Below are 17,918 nucleotides of genomic sequence, written 5' to 3'. Positions count from 1 at the left end.
TGGAAGCAGGGTGGGCAGCATGCGTCGCAGCGCGACCCGGCGAAAAGTCGGCGATCCCAGGCGCTCCCACTTTTCCTGTCTCCGTGCCCGACCCGAATCGTGCGTTGCGAGCGAAGGTCCGGGTTTTCCACGCCGACAATTACCCTTTCGAAATGAGCTCCGAAACCGGGATTTTCAGAGAAGTACTGACCGCAGTTTGGAAAGGCCTGTTGGACGATGCACGGCGGCCATCGGATGAGCCGCATCGACTCGGGTGATGAGATCTGGACATTCGATTGCGCTGTTGACGGTCCTTCGCAGGTATCTGCGCTTCAGAAGCGGAGCGTCGCCTCGAGGACCGCAGCCAACGGCATACCTTTCCACTCGTGCTGGGAACCCCCGTATTTCTCGCCTGTCAGCCTCTGTGCGGCGGATGGCCTCACACAGTCCTGCCGCATGCTGCTCCCACTTTAACACTTTTCGTTCTGTCCAAAGAATCGCGGCACTTTGCGGCAGTGTTCCCAACTCGTCCCTTGCCATTGCTTCGCCGGCAAAGAGCCACGGCATCTCGCTGATGTCGTCCTCTGTCGTTAATCCGAGCTTGCCTGCACGCAGTATCGTAAACGCTCGCAGGGTGCCTGTGCTTCCGAGGCGACTCAACTTCGCGCGGTGAAGGCATCCGCGTGCGCGGCAGGCAGTCGTAGAACTCTGCCTTTTGCTGTCGAGACTCTTGTGGAGGGCTGGCCCTGGCGCCCTGGGTTTCCCTGAAAAAACTTTCAAGAGGCCGCAGTCCGGCGTAGGGAGGAGAGCCCTCCACCCTGCCGTATTGTGACGAAGGCGCAAAATTAAGGCGTTGGGTGCAGCCTATTGTGGCGGCGTGGCCTATGACAAAGTCCAATGTCTCTCTTTGGCGTCGTTGTACCGGGCCGACCCTGTGTGGCGCCTGCTCAAGTCAGCGGGCAGGCGTCGGCGGGCGGCGTCTTCCAGTCTGGGCAGTGGGTGTGTGACCTCGTGAACCCGGGCGAGATTTCCGACTTTGTCTGCTTCCTCAACGCGCCGCTTCCAAGCAACAACGAAGGCGCAGGGATCTACTTCAGTATTCCGCCCTTCACTGACTGGGAGGTAGGCTCTGTCCCTGGCTGTGCGTCAGGTGTGTAGGGCTAGCTCCCAGGCTTTGCGGTTTGAAGTGCTTGCCATGCTCGTTCCGAGGCTCAACGACCTGACGCAGCGCCAAACGCCCGGCTGCGCTCGCCCCTAACTGTGTCGTGAAGTGTACTGTCTGTGGAGTGCAGTTCATGGGGGTCATCACAAACAACAAACCGAGCGCTCTCCTCTCTCCCGGCTGGTAAGCGCGCAAAACTGGGCTCTAGATGACTCTTGAGCGGAAGACGCGACACCGCTCCCTCTTGGAGCAAGGCTGCATTCGCCACCGGAGTCGGAGAAGTTTGCTTTCGAGGCTCTTCAGCGTCTACCTGGCAACGTGGAGATGTAGGTGCTCCTGTTCTGTGTATGGACGCTTTCCGTGGTTCGTGGCATTTCCTACGCAGGTCGTTCTTGCCTCAGGTGAACCAGCAACCCCTTATCAAGCTTGGCTTGTAAGTGAAAACCCGCTGTGCTCGATCTTCATTAACTTTGGACTCTCATGACGTAGCGCTAGCGCCTATACTCCCGATTGACACGGCACCAGCCAACTTGAAAGAAGCAAGTGTGGCAATCTTGCGCATCTGTGTCGTACTCAGGTCGATTGAAAGCGCTGCTGTGCTGGCGGAGAAGCTCCTTACGAAGCCGCCTGTAGATGTCAAGAAAGAATACGCGCGGCGAGTCGCTTTGAACTTGTATAGGTAGGGTTGTATTCTCCCCGCGCGAGCTGTCGCCACTGACCCTCTGTTGGCGTGGTGTTCGAGGGCGTGCAGTGCGGACTGTGTGAACACCGGAGTGACTAGGCATCAGTGGCGACCAGTGGCAGCTGGGATGGCGGCAGCACTTCGTTTTCAGAAGATCATCAGGCAGACAAAGATTCGGCAAGCGCGACGCGCGTGAGAACGCGTTGCGTCGGCAAAAGGCCACCGGGGGCACGCGGGTCTCGGTGCGTCTGTCTCTCAGATATATTGAATCCTTTCAAGGTGGTGCGACAATGCCGTTGCTGGATCAGTGGTTCCAAAGGTAAGCGCAGCTGTGAGGCGGTCTACGCCCTTTCACGTTGCCGCTGCAGAGATAGGGATTAAACCGTCTTGGCCAAGGAGGAACGTGTGAATACAGAAGCGCGGAATTCTCCGAGGCGGCTGTCCGCGGCGGTTTAACGGCAGCAGCCGGAGTATGACATAGCCCTGCGTCACGTAGTTCGGAATGCCGGAGCCGCGTGTGTGGTCTCGAATTCCCTTCGCGGATTTTACTAGAAAAGGTGCTGAAGAAAAGGCCTGTACCGACGCAGCAGAACGCCGGAAATGGTGGCAGAGGAGCCACAGTCTGCCGCAGCGAGTAGGAGTTTGCGTGTGGAATCCGAATGGTGTGGCAAGCCTCTCATCATATTTTGGTCATATTGCTGATTGATCGCGCCCGTGTGACTAGTTGTGTGTACATGTTTACCGCAGGTTCGAAACCCGGTACCAGCGAGACCCGAATTTCGTCATGAAAAGTGAATGACGACGTCACTGACATACCGCGGACACAACGCGGAGACTAGACTGAGCAATGCGACGATAGGATGGTTGAGATGGAACAGCGCTATGGCCTTCAGTAGGGCACGATGCTGAATGGAGATCGCCCCCCATGTGTTGTCGTCACCCTCGTGCTGGCAAAGCTGTGCGGCATGTTGAAGATGCGTTGCTCGTCGAAGTCTGTCGACCAACTTGGCAACTCTCCGTACATTCGCGGGTTTTTTTCCCGCCCCTCCCCCCCCCACACATACGCGTCACGCTCTACTTCTGAGTGTGTTCAGTGGTACTTCATTACGCAGCTGCTGACTGTAGAGTTGTTCGCACGTGTCTGTGCCTCCGAAGAGGCAGTTGAAGAGCGTGAGTGCGCCTAACCAGCCCCAGGCCAATGTTTTGCTCGTCTTTGGGGTGCTGCTCTGAAGCGGGGTGCTACCTCTCTTCCATGAATTTTCCGCGCAGTGGTGCAGTCCTTGTGCGAAGTACCGGTACCTCGCGTGAGCGATAAGCTCGCGCTGCTCTGGCGCAATGAGTATACTCTCAGATCGCTCTACTTTTTACGCAAGAGTCTTCCTTTCGCTGCGGCACCCACAGAGTCCTAGCTGTCACACCCAGGGCATGCTAGCACAGAACAATACGGTTTCTGCCCCGAAGTTCGGGCAAGTACACTAATAAGAGACTGTCGCTACTTGAAGTGCTTCGATGCGCACGGCCAGTATCGCAGAGGTTCGTTTGGAGCGGTGCCATGCGCTGTAAAAGTGGCTGTCGCACGTAAACAGATTTTCTGAGGACCAGTCCTCTTACGAGGTCCGAAGAGCCGACACTACTGTCGCCAACTCTCCGCCAGCTGGAGGTCGCACGGACGCAAGCAGCATCTACGCACTCCGCGTAACTTATCGGGGGTCAGATTACGACAGAGCGCACAAGCATACAACCATGAAGTGACCTGTTTTTGTGTGCTAGCAGCCGCGCGAGTGCTTATTGCCACGTTACACCGTACACGGGAGAACTGCAGGTGCTGCTTCGGAAGATGCTTGGATTTCAGTGCGCTTCGAACAACTGAGATTTTAGGGCTACATTCGTAGCTGTCGACAGCAGGCAGTGATCTGTGTAACGTCACACGTACGTACAGGCTAGCACAATGCAACCCGCGTCCGTCAACCCGCAACAAATCTGCCTCGCTCAGTCTGTCGGTGCATCCGCAACTGCTGAATCACCATAGAGTTCACCTTGAGTTGACTCCGTTGGTGTGGAGAATGCCGCGTGCGCGGCTACGGGGGGGAAACGCGAACACAAGCTATTTCCATGCCAGGGGATTCCCCCAAATCCGTGAGGCGGCCAGCCTACGAGGGTATTTGGAGGAGCTCCCGCGTGTAGCTACCTCCTGTTCGCTCTGGTTGCTAAGGGGTCGTGAACTGGCTGCACACGTCCGAAAATACCAGAATCCGCTTGAAAAAGTCATTCCCTCGTGCGGGCAAACCCGGCGTCCTCTCTTGTTCGGTGCGAAGGCACGGTGGACTGCGGTGTGAGAGTGCGCACCGTTTTTCCTTCAGCAGATCAGAGAGGTGGCAGCCTGAGCGCCGGGGGGGGGTTCCCGCACGGTGATAGTCCTGCACCGCGCTCGACTCGGCCTCTGAAGCAGATCTCCGACGCCACACGCTTCGAGGAAATGCTCGGATCGCCGCCGTTGCCGCCAAGCGTCCGCCCCCGACCCAGGAGCATCCCGTTGTGTTGCAGCGCGCACCCTGGACGGCCGCCCAAATTTAGTTCTTACTTTTTGCTCCTTCTGCAAGCACGTTTCGCTGTTCCCTTCCGTCCAACACGATTTTCTTTCTCTTTTCGCAAAATGGTAAGTGTGGAAGCGACGCGAGTGGGGTGCTGTAGATCCTGTTTTGCGTGTGCCTGTAGTCCACGAGCACTGCAGCAAAGGCAGCTCTACCTCGCGATAGTTTTTGGACCCCCGTCTCCTCTTGTGTGACACGGCCGTCGAGCTTCCTGAAGACGCGCAGCTGTTGCAGCTGTCGTGTAGATCAAATTTACAGGATCCTTCAAGGCAGGGGCAAGATGTGGGGGGGGGCAAAAGACAGCTTCTGCCCTGTTTGATGCAGCGTCCGGACGGGACGAGGAGGGTGCAGCGCGCGGCACGCAGACACGTAGATTATCGGTTGAATCCTCGTTTCTGAGTGACGTACGTGTGCCTGGCGGCTTACTTGCAGTCGGGCTACGGACTTCCCATTTCCCAGGAGGTGGCTAAGGAGTTGGCTGAGAACGCCAAGAAGATTGCCTCTCCAGGAAAGGGCATCTTGGCAGCGGATGAGTCAACTGGTAAGCTGGGGACGCCACTGGGGTATGCAGAGGACGAGAAAAGACGGGCATTAAACTTCGTGTTTCTTACCTTCGTTCCCCCCACACGGATAGATTCTCCCCTCCCTTTGTCTCGTCTCGCTAGTATGACTGTTCACGTGGTTTGGTCCACAGAGTGTTTCGAGTGTGTGCTCGGCGTTGTCGGCGCTAGTGCTCCAGTGTGCAAAGCCGTCGCCAGAGAGTGGCGTGTGGTGCGTGTAGTGTGCGCCGGGAGGGATGGCTTTCGTGTTCGAAACTAACTCCGACGGCCACGTTCATGTGTGGAATGTTCCTTGCTGCGCAGGCACCATCAAGAAGCGCTTCGACAGCATTGGCGTCGAAAACACGGAGGCCAACCGCGCGTTCTACCGCGACCTCCTCTTCAGCACCAAGGGCCTCGGTCAGTACATCAGCGGTGCCATTCTGTTCGAGGAGACCCTCTACCAGAAGAGCCCCTCGGGCGTCCCCATGGTCGACCTGCTGAAGGCTGAGGGCATCATCCCGGGCATCAAGGTCGACAAGGGCCTGGAGACGCTGCCGCTGACCGACGACGAGAAGGCGACCATGGGTCTCGACGGTCTCTCTGAGCGCTGCAAGAAGTACTACGAGGCCGGTGCGCGCTTCGCCAAGTGGCGCGCAGTCCTCAGCATCGACGCCGCCAAGGGCAAACCCACCAACCTGTCCATCACTGAGGTCGCACACGGCCTCGCCCGCTACGCGGCCATCTGCCAGGCCAACCGACTGGTTCCCATTGTGGAGCCCGAGATCCTGACTGACGGCAGCCACGACATCAGCGTGTGCGCCGAGGTCAGCGAGCGCGTCTTGGCGGCAGTCTTCAAGGCTCTCAACGACCATCACGTGCTGCTCGAGGGTGCGTTGCTGAAGCCCAACATGGTGACTCAGGGATCTGACTGCTCCAAGCAGTGCTCCCACGAAGAAGTTGCCTTCTACACCGTCCGCACTCTGAAGCGCACCGTTCCCCCTGCGCTCCCCGGTGTCATGTTCCTTTCTGGCGGCCAGTCTGAGGAGGATGCGTCCCTCAACCTCAACGCCATGAACAAGAATCGCCCGCTTCCCTGGGAGCTGTCCTTCTCGTACGGCCGCGCCCTCCAGGCTTCCTGCCTGAAGGCGTGGGCAGGCTGTCCCGAGAACAAGGCGAAGGCCCAGCAGGTCCTCCTCGAGCGTGCGAAGGCCAACTCCGACGCTCAGCTCGGCAAGTACGCTGGCGGCGCGGGTGGTGCTGATGCTGCTTCCTCCCTCTTCGAGAAGCGCTATGTGTATTAGAGAAGGGAATCCCCCGTACCCTCCCTCTCTTGTTTGTCTGAGGGGCATGCCGAATGGATGCGGCTTTTTTGTTTGCTTCCGCGTTTTCCTTCTCCCGCAGAAAGACGTGCAAATATCTTGAGTCGCTGTTACCCAGGGGCTCACAGCTCAAATCGAATTTGAGTGATGTGAAAGGGTGAAGCAGGACATGGTGAATTTTTTGTCTACGTTGTGTCGTGCTGCGAAGTTTTTCATGTCTTTCGTTGGGGGTCAAGTTTCGAACTGCGGTATCTGCGGCCGCGTCTTCGTAGTTGCGCGCAGGCGGTATAACTCGCTTGTGTGATGCAGAAAGGGACCGATTCGGCGATTCATCTCAAGAAACTGTAGAGAGTGACGCCATGTCGCCGTCTGTGACGGCGTTCCTAATTCACCGAGTTGCGTTGAACGGGCGCACTCGCCCTGCTCCTGAGACGGATCGAGACACATGGCACGGAACAGTGGCAACAAGGTCCCGTAATTTCTGCGTGCGTTACAGAGAAAGTAGAGAACGCACACAGCGAGTGTCCTGCAGCGTGCGCAGGCAAACACACAGTAGAACACTTGAGGGGTCTGCCAGCGGACGCTGCTTTTCTGATATTTTGTCGATCGTCGGCTAGTTCGTCCGGCGCAAGAGCGGCTCCGAGGCAGAGTGCGCGGATACCATGGACCGGCGACGTCTCTGGGGCCGTGAAATTGAGGAGCGCCCGGGGTGGATGCGGGGTGCATCTGCGCGCTCGCATCTGGCTGGAGGGGCGGCTCGTGGTAAAACAGGTAGCCGAAGGTGTAGTCTACAACACTCATTCAGAGTTACTTTACCGACACAGGTGGCAGCGATCGACGTACAAAGCTACAGAGCACCGGCGGCAAAGTTAGTTGGCGAAATGGTAAGGAAGAACGGTGGATTGCCGGCGTGCACCAACGATCAGCGCACGTGCGGATGTGTTGAAGCGCAGGCAAGACGTAGGCGTCCACATTGATACGCGCAGCTTACAGGAAACGCGAAAAGTGAGAGCGCCTGCGTGCGTGTAGCACGGTCCTTTCTGAACAGGTGAACATTTCTCAAGACATTGCAAAGGAGTTGGCGGAGAATGCGAAGGCGATTGCTTCGCCCGGCAAAGGCATTCTCGCGGCCGATGAATCGACCGGTAGGGAGTCCTAACTACTTCGGAGAGCGTACCCACTTGAGCCTGTATGTAGGGCGGGACTACAAACGACAGCGCCTCCATGCTGAGCGTTTTGTAAGAGAAGTTGCTGCGACTTCGAGAATGGGACGAAACAGGTCGCAATACATTTAGATGCGACGTGCTGTCAACCCCATGGTGCATCAGCGAGCTAAAGTGTAGCATCAGGAAAACATCGCAGCAGTATCAATAACTACTCCGTGGCAAACACGCGCACGGTTAAGTAATGGTATAGATAGCAACAACGGCTGAGTTCCGAATATATCGAAGGCCAGTGAGACAGTGGCACCTGTGCGCACCTTTGGGGCTTGGACTGTGAGTCTGGTTGTTTGTGGAGGGCTGAGAAAAGTGAAGGCCTGACCTCCTCCAGAGCAACAGCCGCAGTGTTTCAATCATGTTGGAATACAGCCACAAAACGTAGGATACAAAAACAGGTCATGCGTCGTCCACGTGCTCGTTACAGGAACAATCAAGAAACGTTTCGACGGCATCGGCGTTGACAACACTGAAGCCAATCGAGCTTTCTACCGCGACCTGCTGTTCACCTCCAAAGGCATCGGAAATTACATCAGTGGAGCAATTCTCTTTGAGGAGACGTTGTTCCAGAAAAGTCCGTCGGGGGTTCCTATGGTCCAGCTGTTGAAGAACGAAGGAATTATTCCCGGAATAAAAGTTGACAAGGGCCTCGCCACGCTCCCTTGCACCGATGACGAGAAAGCAACTCTAGGCCTCGACGGACTAGCAGAAAGGTGCCAAGAATACTACAAAGCAGGTGCTCGCTTTGCGAAGTGGCGCGCTGTGCTTACTATCGATCAGGCAAAAGGCAAACCTTCCAACTTGTCTATCCTCGAGGTCGCCCACGGACTCGCCCGCTACGCAGCGATTTGCCAGGCCAACAGACTTGTGCCGATAGTTGAGCCTGAGATTCTCACCGACGGGAGACATGACATCACTGTCTGCGCCGAGGTCACTGAGCGCGTGCTTGCAGCAGTCTTCAAAGCTCTGAGTGATCACCACGTGTTGCTAGAGGGTGCGTTGCTGAAACCCAACATGGTAACTCAGGGCTCAGATTGCCCGAAGAAGGCTTCACCCGAGGACGTGGCCTTCTACACCGTTCGCGCACTCCGACGCACCGTTCCTCCAGCGTTGCCGGGTGTGATGTTTCTTTCTGGCGGTCAGTCGGAGGAGGAGGCCTCCGTCAATTTGAACGCAATGAACAAGATGGGACATCACCCCTGGACTCTCTCCTTCTCCTACGGCCGAGCTTTGCAGGCCTCCTGCCTCAGCGCGTGGAAGGGGAAACCCGCGAATAAAGACACTGCCCAGAAAGTCCTGCTGGAGCGAGCAAAAGCGAACAGCGAAGCCCAGCTTGGCAAGTACCAGGGAGGTACTGGCGGGGCTGCAGCCGCGTCGTCTCTGTATGAAAAGCGTTACGTGTACTGAGCGGAAAGTCACATGCGTCACACCGCTTTAAGGACACAAGGGACTGCCTTCGTGGTCAGACCGTTAATCCATGTTAATATATAAAAGAAATCGTTCGTCCTCTCCCTACACTGAGTACGTAGACAGGGAAGGTAGGCATTAGCTGCCGAGAAACAGGCAGTGAAAGAACATTTGGGTAACGAAGTGTCGATTGTTTTTATCTTTGATCATCAGTAGGTATTGAAACGGAACATACTGCTGCTGTTGTATTCGTTTGCGGTACGATCCGCCTCATACTGGAAGCTGTTAACCCGTTTTGCCGTGACGTATCACGTTTGCGTATCGAGGCTGACCTCGAGTTGGCACTCATTCTCTGGAGGCTTCAGAACTAACCGTCCGACGTATGTTTTCACAAGAGACATCCAAAGTTCGGAGGAGCCGTCACGGCACCTTTCTGCATGAAAATCGTCATAGTTGTCTCCCGAGATTTCACACAGCACTGCACAGCCTACACGTCTCTAATCACTACTACGGTACTGAATGCACTTCCGGAGATCTAACTTAGGGACGTTCGGCGGCCGCTTTGACCGTGACCGTCTAGCAGCAGGAAGCATTCTCTCCCGACTTCTTCCAAGTCCCCCGGACGCTCCGGGGCCGGCAGAACCCGGAGAAGCCGAAGGGAGCACACTAGAGTGTGGCGTCGCTGACAACTTGGATGGGTCGGGCTTTCCTGGCGCAGCTGAAGGAACCCTGGCCACCAGCTGAGTGCGAGTGCGTAGGGCAGTTGACGTGTCACTCTGTGCGACTGGACGGACGGAGGAGTTGACAGTTGGCTTTGCCAGACTACCTCGCTTCGGCGTGGCTCCGCATCCGATGCTTTCTTTGCCGCTGCCTGGCAACTGGTGCTGGGCAAGGCGGCCATCGTCGATGCGACCGCACACCACGGTCGACTGCTTGCTTGCATGCACGATGCCCCCTTTCTGCTCGGTCCGCTCTGGCTTCTGAGGCAGTTCTTTTCGCCAGAAAAGACGCGTGCCTCGATCCATCGGCACCTGCGCGCTCCCTCCAGGCGGTGTTGTCTCTGTGCTTCCCTTCAGTCGGCTGTTAGGCGGCTCAGGGCGGTGGCTCGCTCCGGCAGGAAGACGCCCAGCAGAGATGGAGGCTGAAACGGCTGCCGTCGCCCCGGCCCCCTGCACTGATTGGCCACGCTTCTGGCTTGTCTTCCTCAAGTGAGCGCCAACGCTTGCAGTCGAGGGCACCGCTGAATATGCGGTCGTTTGTCGAGCCACTTCTTCGGTAGCCGTTAGCAATCTCGTGGCAGTGCAGGGCTTTCCAGTCTTCGTCGTACCCGCGGCGACCGAGGGAGCACCTCCAGCAGCCCCTGTGCCACGAACACTGGCCTCCTCGTCCCTGCGGCGGGGGCTGTGACGATGACTTGGTCGCAGGCTTGGGCGACTGAGCACGCGGCGCGGTTGACTAGTGGGCTTTGTAGCCTGAGGCGGTGCGTTGGAAAAACTGCTTACAAGCTCGCGGGAAAGAGTATCCCATATAGCCAAACTTCGCTGCGGCGGACGAGCGGAGTTGCCTGCTCCCGAAGTCCCGGTGCTTCCAGCCGTGCTTTTACGCGAAGGCCGGGGGCCCGGAGTACAGTTTCGGATCCAGCGGGTGGAGGCCGCAACAACCGACGTGTCGCGACGTCGAATCGACGCTCCTGAAGCTGCCATCGAGCTTCTTCTGCTATGAGATGAATGGGCGGTGTGTGTACATGAGTTAGCGGACAGCACTGCGCGGGTCAACCCGTGGGAAGCGAGCGCAGGTGATTGACCGGCACGGGAGGGTGCCGGGAATTTGGCAACAGCAGCCCCGAATCGGCATGGCGCAGCAGTAGAGTCGTGCGTCTGCGGCAGACACTCGAGAGAAGCGATCTGCTTCTGACGAAACGGCACACATGACAACAGACACACAAGTTCAATTTCCAAATTAGATAGACATCGAGGGTCCGGATCTACCCCCCCACAGAAGGGAGCAGTGACGGGAAGCGCGAAAAGAACCCGCAGCACGCACCTCTCTGTCTCCTGGTCTGGGTCATCGCAATCCAAGAAAGTGAAAAAGAGGACCCTATAGCCACGTGCGTGCGTGAAAAGCCTCCGTTATCCAGCACGCCGCCCGCTCACTACCGAAACTGCCAGTTAGCTTATGACCCGCTACACGTTGTAACCGTATCGTGAGCGCTATCAACCGTTCCCTCCCTTCTGGATAATCACTGCAAAAGTCCTCTGCAGCTCATCTGAATAACGCTAGTCTGTCTGCGTAGTTGAGAGACAAAAGATCCGCTGGCAAAAAGCAAATTGCGGAAGCGCCGCGACCACCCGCCAGCGGCGCAGGGACCCTAGCGCGGACAGACAAGTATGCCTCAAAACTGCGGAACGCGACCGCCAAGACCAAAGTCCGACAGCTGCAGCGCAACCTGCATGAGAACTCGAAACCTGGTTGCACTGGCTTCAAATGCGGAGAGCCGACTCACCTGCAGGCGATGCCATTGTTGAGGAAGATGCCAGCCGTTCACGGTCAACGTGAGCGAAGAAGTCAACCGGACCGTGCTTTCTGACTTCTTTAACGGTTTCTCAGCACTGCCATGCAACTTGGGTGCACAGGCACCGTCCGCGAAGCGCACGACAGGGCCACTCATGGTAGATTCGTTGGGACAGAAACCAACAGCAGTCAAGAAACGAGGGCAACGGGTATCTCAGCGCGTCCCGCTACGGGCACGCATCAACCACGAAACAGTCCGTGGTCCTGGCGCCGAAAGTCAAGGCGCTGAGTCGGAGCTGGCATCCTTTGTCTACTGGGAAAAATCTGCCTTCGGTGACCGGAAATAATCTACAATTCTACTGTACAGCTGCTCCGCTAGGAAGTATGTCTTGTGGAGCGCCCGCCTGCGAACCGACAGGCTCTCAGACAGGGACGTGCGACAGAAACGGAAACCGCCGCTTCCTTTCTTCACGCGAAGCACCCGAATTCTGCGCCACACGTGAGCAAAAAAATCAATTCCACAGGGGCACAGGTAACAGAGAATTTACAAGGCAGGAGCCATGACACGCGCACGAAGACTACCCGACAGCCCACAGTGATGTCGCGCGCATGAGGTGACGGGCGGCGAGATTTTTTCTCAGCATCCCGGCGCATGATTTCTCCGCAGCTAGCTGCCTTCGGCTAGACAAACATGGAATTGTTTGCATCTCTCTCCAGCTCCTTTTTCTTTGTGCCTGAGAGGACCGTGGTGGATCGACGGAACGAGGGTTGATGTGTACTGTAAAAGAAGTGGCAACCAACGCCAGAAACCGCGCGGGCTAACGTGCAACATCGATTCAGGCTCCGCATGACTTGCCCTTCCTGAACATCCGTATAGCAGTCCTGGCGAGCCGACAAGACTCGCCTCTTCAGCAGAGCTTCGTCACATCAGGTACTCCATCCACAGGACACGGAAAGCGCTGCGCTACGTATTTTCCAGCGTTTAAAGCCCCGGGGCAGTTTAGCCAACACCCTACTACCGACGCGACTGCCGCCGCACGACCAATTGTCTCGAGGCGCACAGTCGTGGCGGCACGACCCTCCTGAACTCTACCGCGTTATTTATCAGCGAGACACGCGTTTGTTAGCTCCAGCACCTCCTCTCCGTTGATTCCATCTGACGGGTGGCCAGTTTGCTAGGTGTCACCTCTCCACTGCAGTTGGGCTTGGGCAACCGCCATATTGCAGTTCTTTGCGTACACGAGCGTACATATGCATATAAATATACATATACACTCATGATATCGCAGCCACGGTGTGCGTTGAAGGGATTCACCTTTTTGGTATTGATAGCGAGGCTGAGACTGCCGTGCGTTCACCGAGAAAACGCTGAATTCGCGTTCACAATGCCGATGTCTACGTGCCCTGGACTATTTGTGCTCCACTCGCCATCTTCTTCTACTTGCGCTTGTTTCCGCAGCCGCAGCGAAAAACGCCGTTCGCAGTTTACAGCAGCGGAATCGCTCATATTCCGAATCTAGTCAGGCAGAGACTGGAAGCCTCGCACGCCCAGAAACGCCATGCGAATACACCTCCCGCAGAGGACACTCGTGTAGCGTAGACCCGACGCGTGCTCTCTGCGAATACGGTTGGAAACTTTGTTTTGTGCGGTACTTTTCGTCGGCATGCCTCGGTAAGAAGCAAAAAATCCTGAACCGCGGGAAAACTGTTTTTGAGAAGTGCTTCCCTAAACGGGACGGAACTCACTGACACGAACACCTGCGCCTGTCGAGCGACGGCTGGAAGTCCGCTCATACGCGGAAGGTGGCGTGGACGGGTTGCTCTTTGAAGGCCACAATGAAAAAAAAACTACAGGAACTTCGGTCTAAACGAACACAGCCTCGGAAATCAGTGTTGCCGTTAGCAGCCCAAGTCCTTCGCACGGTCGGTCGTCGCATCGATTGCTTGAATAACTGTCGATAAACAACACACGCGGAGAAAACTGGGAAAAATGCGGCGACTTGCGTACACGAAATTCCGCTCACGGTTTTCCTACGTGTGCATTTTCTTGCCTCGACGCGCACCTGCCCTGCGCGCTTTCGAAAGGCACGAGTGACCAGGTTAAAACAGCAGTCGCTCTCGATTACAAAAGCTCCATCCAGAAAGGGAGCTTTCTGCTGAAGAGCGATGCCCGACACACCACAAAGACACGCTAACTACACACAGTTCGTTCATGCGCCCTTCTTTCGTCCATCGGCGAGCTTAATTTCTGAAAGAGCTGTCGGCATCTGCTTCTTGCAGCGCGAAAGACCGGCGCTTCCTCCCAACGCGTTCCTCTATTTCCTAGCCTGTCTGCGTTTCCAGAGCCTCCACTCTACAACTCTCTTTTTGGGCATTCCACTACCCTGGTTCCGACAGAAAAAACAGTCTTTGGGCAGAAACATTTGCAGTTTGAACAGAACCGCTCGTGGTGCACTTCGTCGCGAAGCGCCTGCACGCGACAGCCGGCACTCTGTTTTCGTTCTTTCGCGTCCACTTACTTGCGTTCCGGAAGCCCCAGCGTTCGAGCGCGGCGATGCCAGCGATGGTAGTCCCACCTGGCGACGTGACCTGATCTTTCAGCTCGGCAAAGTGACGGCGACCGAACTCCACGCGCGCGAAAGCCGCGCTGCCTTCAATCATATCCATCGCCAACTCCTGCGCGAGTTTCCGCGGCAGTCCGCTGCAGAGCAGAAACGCAGACCGAAGACGCGGAGATCGGAGGGGAGAAACGAGAGAGAAAAACATGCGGGGCCTTTTTGCTGAAGAAAAGCGCTTGCCACCAGCCCGGCGCGCTCCCTTCGACGCGCCGGTGAACGCAGCGCCGCTACCGAAACGAACAAGAGCCACGTGGGAATCGATCCCTCGTCTTTTGCCGCGGAAAAGAAGATGCACACAGGAAAAAACCAGAGATGCGCCTGAACCTCCTGGCAGGCCGCGGAAGAAACACAGGCCGGGAGGCACCATAGGACGGATGGGCAGGCGAACGCGACGACGAGGCACCTGCTGGTCGAGGCTCTTTGCCTGGCTTCAGCAAAGAAATAGAATAGGAGATCCAGTCACAACCACAGCGAGCCTTTTCAGTACGTGAGCGCCACAGTGTCCGCACAGTGCGCAGCACGCTCAAGCGTTCCTCTCGCTGCGCCAGACAGAGAGACGCACTTCTTCACGCCTGCGTCTGACAGCGCATCCAAAAGCGTGAAAATGAACGCAGGCCCTGAGGACAACGCAGAAAACAACACAGAAGAGCACAACATGTGCATTTTCGCACCCTGGTATACGCAGACGTGGGTATTCTGCATGCGGTGACCGACAAACAGGCATACCGAGGGCATTTTCACCCATAGCTGAGTGGAGGGGACCCGCGCGCATCTTCGAATCGCCACGGGCATGCGTAGGGCTGGCAGAAGGCAGCTACTTTGCTAATCGCACATTCACGATCACGTCGGGAATGCGGCGCTGCTCTTCAGAAAGGCTTCAAAGCGAGTCGGACGTTGGTGTACCTTCGCGACAACCGCGAGGAGAGAGTCACCTTTCCGCCGCCGGCCCCGTGTGGAAATCTCTGACTGCGAGGCCGTGCCTCGTTCGGTAGGCTTCCGTAGACGGATGTCCACACAGAGTAAGTTTCCTTTCGTCAAGCATTTCGCTACACACGGGCTAGGAAGACAGGCGCCTCCGCACGACACGCGGACCTCTCGCACTCGCACTGCAGTCCTCGCCGCGAGCACGCATGTACGTGTATATCTGTATCTCTGTGAATACGTAAATATCAGGACGCCGATGTGTTTCCGTTTGAGTACGGAGAGGCCTTTTTCGCAACCAAGGCTGCTGCAGCGCCGCCTCCCGTGGGTTGTGCCGCGCATTCTGTCCCCTCACCTGAGCCGCTGATCGCGCCGGCGGCAGCCATCTGCTTTTCCTGGATTTCATAGCAGGAGCCGACGGCCGTCATGAGCGCCTCGACGGTGAGGCGATCCGAGTCTGTGCACTCTGGCCCCATGCAGAAGACGCTCACGCCGCGGCGAATCTGCGACGGCGTGTTGGGCATAACGCGCGCGATGCGGCGGTTGAGAGAATCCTTATCCACGGCTCTTGCCAGCATCTGGATGTTCAGACCCGCGCAAATCGAGACGAGCAAATGCCGCTCCTTGTCGATAACAGGCCGCAAATCGCGAAGCACTTGCTCGGCGTCTTGCGGCTTTACCGACAGAAAGACGATGTCCGCCGCCACCAGCTGTACATGCACCCCACAGACCGACCTGCAGGAAGCCGCGTGAGTTTCGACTCGGTGCCGCAGACGCCCCGCGCAGACGGAGAGGGAGACAGTTCGAAATTATCGGAGACGCACGCGCCGCTAGCCAACCCGAGCAGAGGACGGGTAGCGAAACACATGCGCGATGCGCAGGGCGACGGCGCACCTGGCGTGTGCGCGCAATCGTGTGTGGAACTGCGTGAATACACGCAGATACGTCTAGCTCTGCACACTCTGTCTTAAAACGAGACGAGGGACGTCAGCTTACGCTGGCAGGGTCTTCGATAGCGATGTACCCTAAATCCTCCACGAGGGAACGCTTGGTGTCGTTTCGAACGAGCATGGAGATCTGAGCCTTCGCCACTCGCCCCGACTCAACGAAGCCTTTCGCAAGCGCAAAGGCCATCACCCCCGCACCCACGAAAGCTGACAAGAGAGCAGAAGGCAGCAAGCACAGAGGGAAAGTCTCAGACGCGCGCCGCCTCCACACCCGGCGCGGCGCCGGGAGGCAGGCGCCTCTGCATCATGGACACGCCCACAGAGGCGTGTCAGTGAATTCACGATCGCCCAGCCGTGCAAGTGAAGGCACGAAATGGCAGACTTAACAGAACGCAGATGCATACACATACTTGCACACATACTTTCATATTCCCGACTCGTTCTGCGCGTACAGCAGGGACGGCACACGTGCACAGTGTGTGACTCAACGAAAGGGATAGAGCCGCCACTTCGAGGGTATTGCGACACAAATTAATCTTCAGCAGTTTGGCCTCCGTGTGAAGGGAAATGGCGAACCAATCACACACGCAGCTACCTCACCATGACTTCTCTCGAGGGGCGGAACTCCAATTTCTCTCTAATCACACTCGCTCTCCACTGGCTGGCGAGGTTTCCGGCGATCCAGGATGCACACAGGCAGCGAAACAGGCCCTTGCAAGATCATCGGAGAATACTCGACGCATTTGCAGAGCAAGCTAGTGCGACTTTCTTTGGGCATCATCCGTGGACTGCGTACCGATATTTTTGTCAAGAGGGGCGTCCGGCATTTTGCTTGGAGTGAAAGAGGAAAATCGGGCGAAAATACGAAATCTCCCGAGGAAAAACACACAAATCGAGAGAAACGCGCGATAACCACTCGAAACGGCGCAGAAAACAAAACTGGCGACACAGTTAGCCGGCAGAACGAGACAGCGAAGGGCACACGGTGGTTTCTTGCCGAAAAGACACACCTGTTTCCCTCGAAGGGGCTGCAGCGACCTTCCCGCCTAAGTGCTCCGCACTCCAGACAACAACACGAAGACGAGTCGAGAAACGCAGAAAGCGAGCGAGGCGCGCCAGAGAAAATTCTCTTTTCCGCGACGAAAAGAGGACAAGATACAGAAACTCGATGTCACTCTCGCAAGCGCGTGTGCACAGGCGCTGCGAGACACGCGCCAGCGAGCGCCAACACACACCGTGAATTTCGCGAAAAGCACCTGCCAATACACCGAAAGGAGAAACGAATTGAGTCTTTACTTCCCTCTACTCAGGAACCCACGTCCTCTGGGAATGACGCAGAAGATGAGCGTTGCGGAGGTGCTTCTCCAACATTAGAAAACATGGACATCCCCGCCGTCGTACTACGCAACCGTGGTGCGGATGAGCACACAGGGGCTCTCGTCGAGGCTTCAGGTTCTTCGAGATGCGTAAGAGAACTAGGCAGAACGCGGCGCTGGTGTCAGTCTTCTGAATCCGGAAACGAGGAAAGTAGCAGAGACTTTCTGCGCTCCGCTGAAACGAACAAGCGCCGGCGGACGTGTCTTAAGGATGGCATTCTCGATAGAAGAAACAACAGAGTCAGTATGCACTGGTACATGATATATCCACGTAAAAGTTTCTCTGTCCATAGGCGTTATCGCCTCAGCCACGCTCTGCTACTCGCATCAGACAAACGCGAAACACATGAGCATGCATGCACAGACAACAGTGCATATATATATATATATATATATATATATATATATATATATATATATATATATATATATATATATATATATGGGCAAGCTATACGAACGTGGCGCTTACTCCTCAGGGCACTGTGGAGCGCCTCTTCCTACGGAGAGCTTTGAAAAATCTTTTGTTTAAATAGTTTGACACGACAGCAAGCGGCTTTCTTAACAACCTGCGGACCGCCGAAGAAACCCTGATGCGGTGCTCACAAGCTTGGAAGCGATGAACGGCATACTCACTGTTATAGGA

General features: G+C 56.4%; 5 protein-coding genes across 5 annotated transcripts; 3 read left to right on the top strand and 2 right to left on the bottom strand.

Annotated features, from left to right (window-relative positions):
* Nucleotides 1-876: 876 nt before the first annotated feature.
* Nucleotides 877-2,622, top strand: BESB_036960 (uncharacterized protein; the record flags this gene model as incomplete). Its single annotated transcript, XM_029362282.1, has 6 exons — nt 877-1,101; nt 1,272-1,324; nt 1,527-1,574; nt 1,719-1,820; nt 2,083-2,142; nt 2,571-2,622. The coding sequence occupies 6 exons, from the start codon at nt 877-879 to the stop codon at nt 2,620-2,622; spliced, it is 540 nt and encodes a 179-aa protein (XP_029221247.1).
* A 1,854-nt stretch (nt 2,623-4,476) lies between these two features.
* On the top strand, nt 4,477-6,257 carry BESB_036950 (fructose-1,6-bisphosphate aldolase; the record flags this gene model as incomplete). Its single annotated transcript, XM_029362281.1, has 3 exons — nt 4,477-4,479; nt 4,847-4,955; nt 5,278-6,257. 3 exons carry the CDS (start codon nt 4,477-4,479, stop codon nt 6,255-6,257), a joined length of 1,092 nt encoding a protein of 363 aa, XP_029221246.1.
* An 899-nt stretch (nt 6,258-7,156) lies between these two features.
* Nucleotides 7,157-8,899, top strand: BESB_036940 (putative fructose-bisphosphate aldolase; the record flags this gene model as incomplete). Its single annotated transcript, XM_029362280.1, has 3 exons — nt 7,157-7,206; nt 7,305-7,420; nt 7,920-8,899. 3 exons carry the CDS (start codon nt 7,157-7,159, stop codon nt 8,897-8,899), a joined length of 1,146 nt encoding a protein of 381 aa, XP_029221245.1.
* A 497-nt stretch (nt 8,900-9,396) lies between these two features.
* Nucleotides 9,397-11,567, bottom strand: BESB_036930 (uncharacterized protein; the record flags this gene model as incomplete). The annotated part of the gene is made up of 2 exons (XM_029362279.1): nt 9,397-10,809; nt 11,403-11,567. The coding sequence occupies 2 exons, from the start codon at nt 11,565-11,567 to the stop codon at nt 9,397-9,399; spliced, it is 1,578 nt and encodes a 525-aa protein (XP_029221244.1).
* Nucleotides 11,568-13,309: 1,742 nt separating this feature from the next.
* BESB_036920 (pyrroline-5-carboxylate reductase) lies at nt 13,310-16,083 on the bottom strand (the record flags this gene model as incomplete). The annotated part of the gene is made up of 5 exons (XM_029362278.1): nt 13,310-13,362; nt 13,930-14,111; nt 14,591-14,645; nt 15,305-15,659; nt 15,946-16,083. 5 exons carry the CDS (start codon nt 16,081-16,083, stop codon nt 13,310-13,312), a joined length of 783 nt encoding a protein of 260 aa, XP_029221243.1.
* Between the last annotated feature and the right edge of the window lie 1,835 nt (nt 16,084-17,918).

Source organism: Besnoitia besnoiti, chromosome II, assembly GCF_002563875.1.
Source record: "Besnoitia besnoiti strain Bb-Ger1 chromosome II, whole genome shotgun sequence".
In the NCBI taxonomy this organism is placed as follows: Eukaryota; Apicomplexa; class Conoidasida; order Eucoccidiorida; family Sarcocystidae; genus Besnoitia; species Besnoitia besnoiti.
This window is presented reverse-complemented; position numbering and strand designations above follow the sequence as displayed.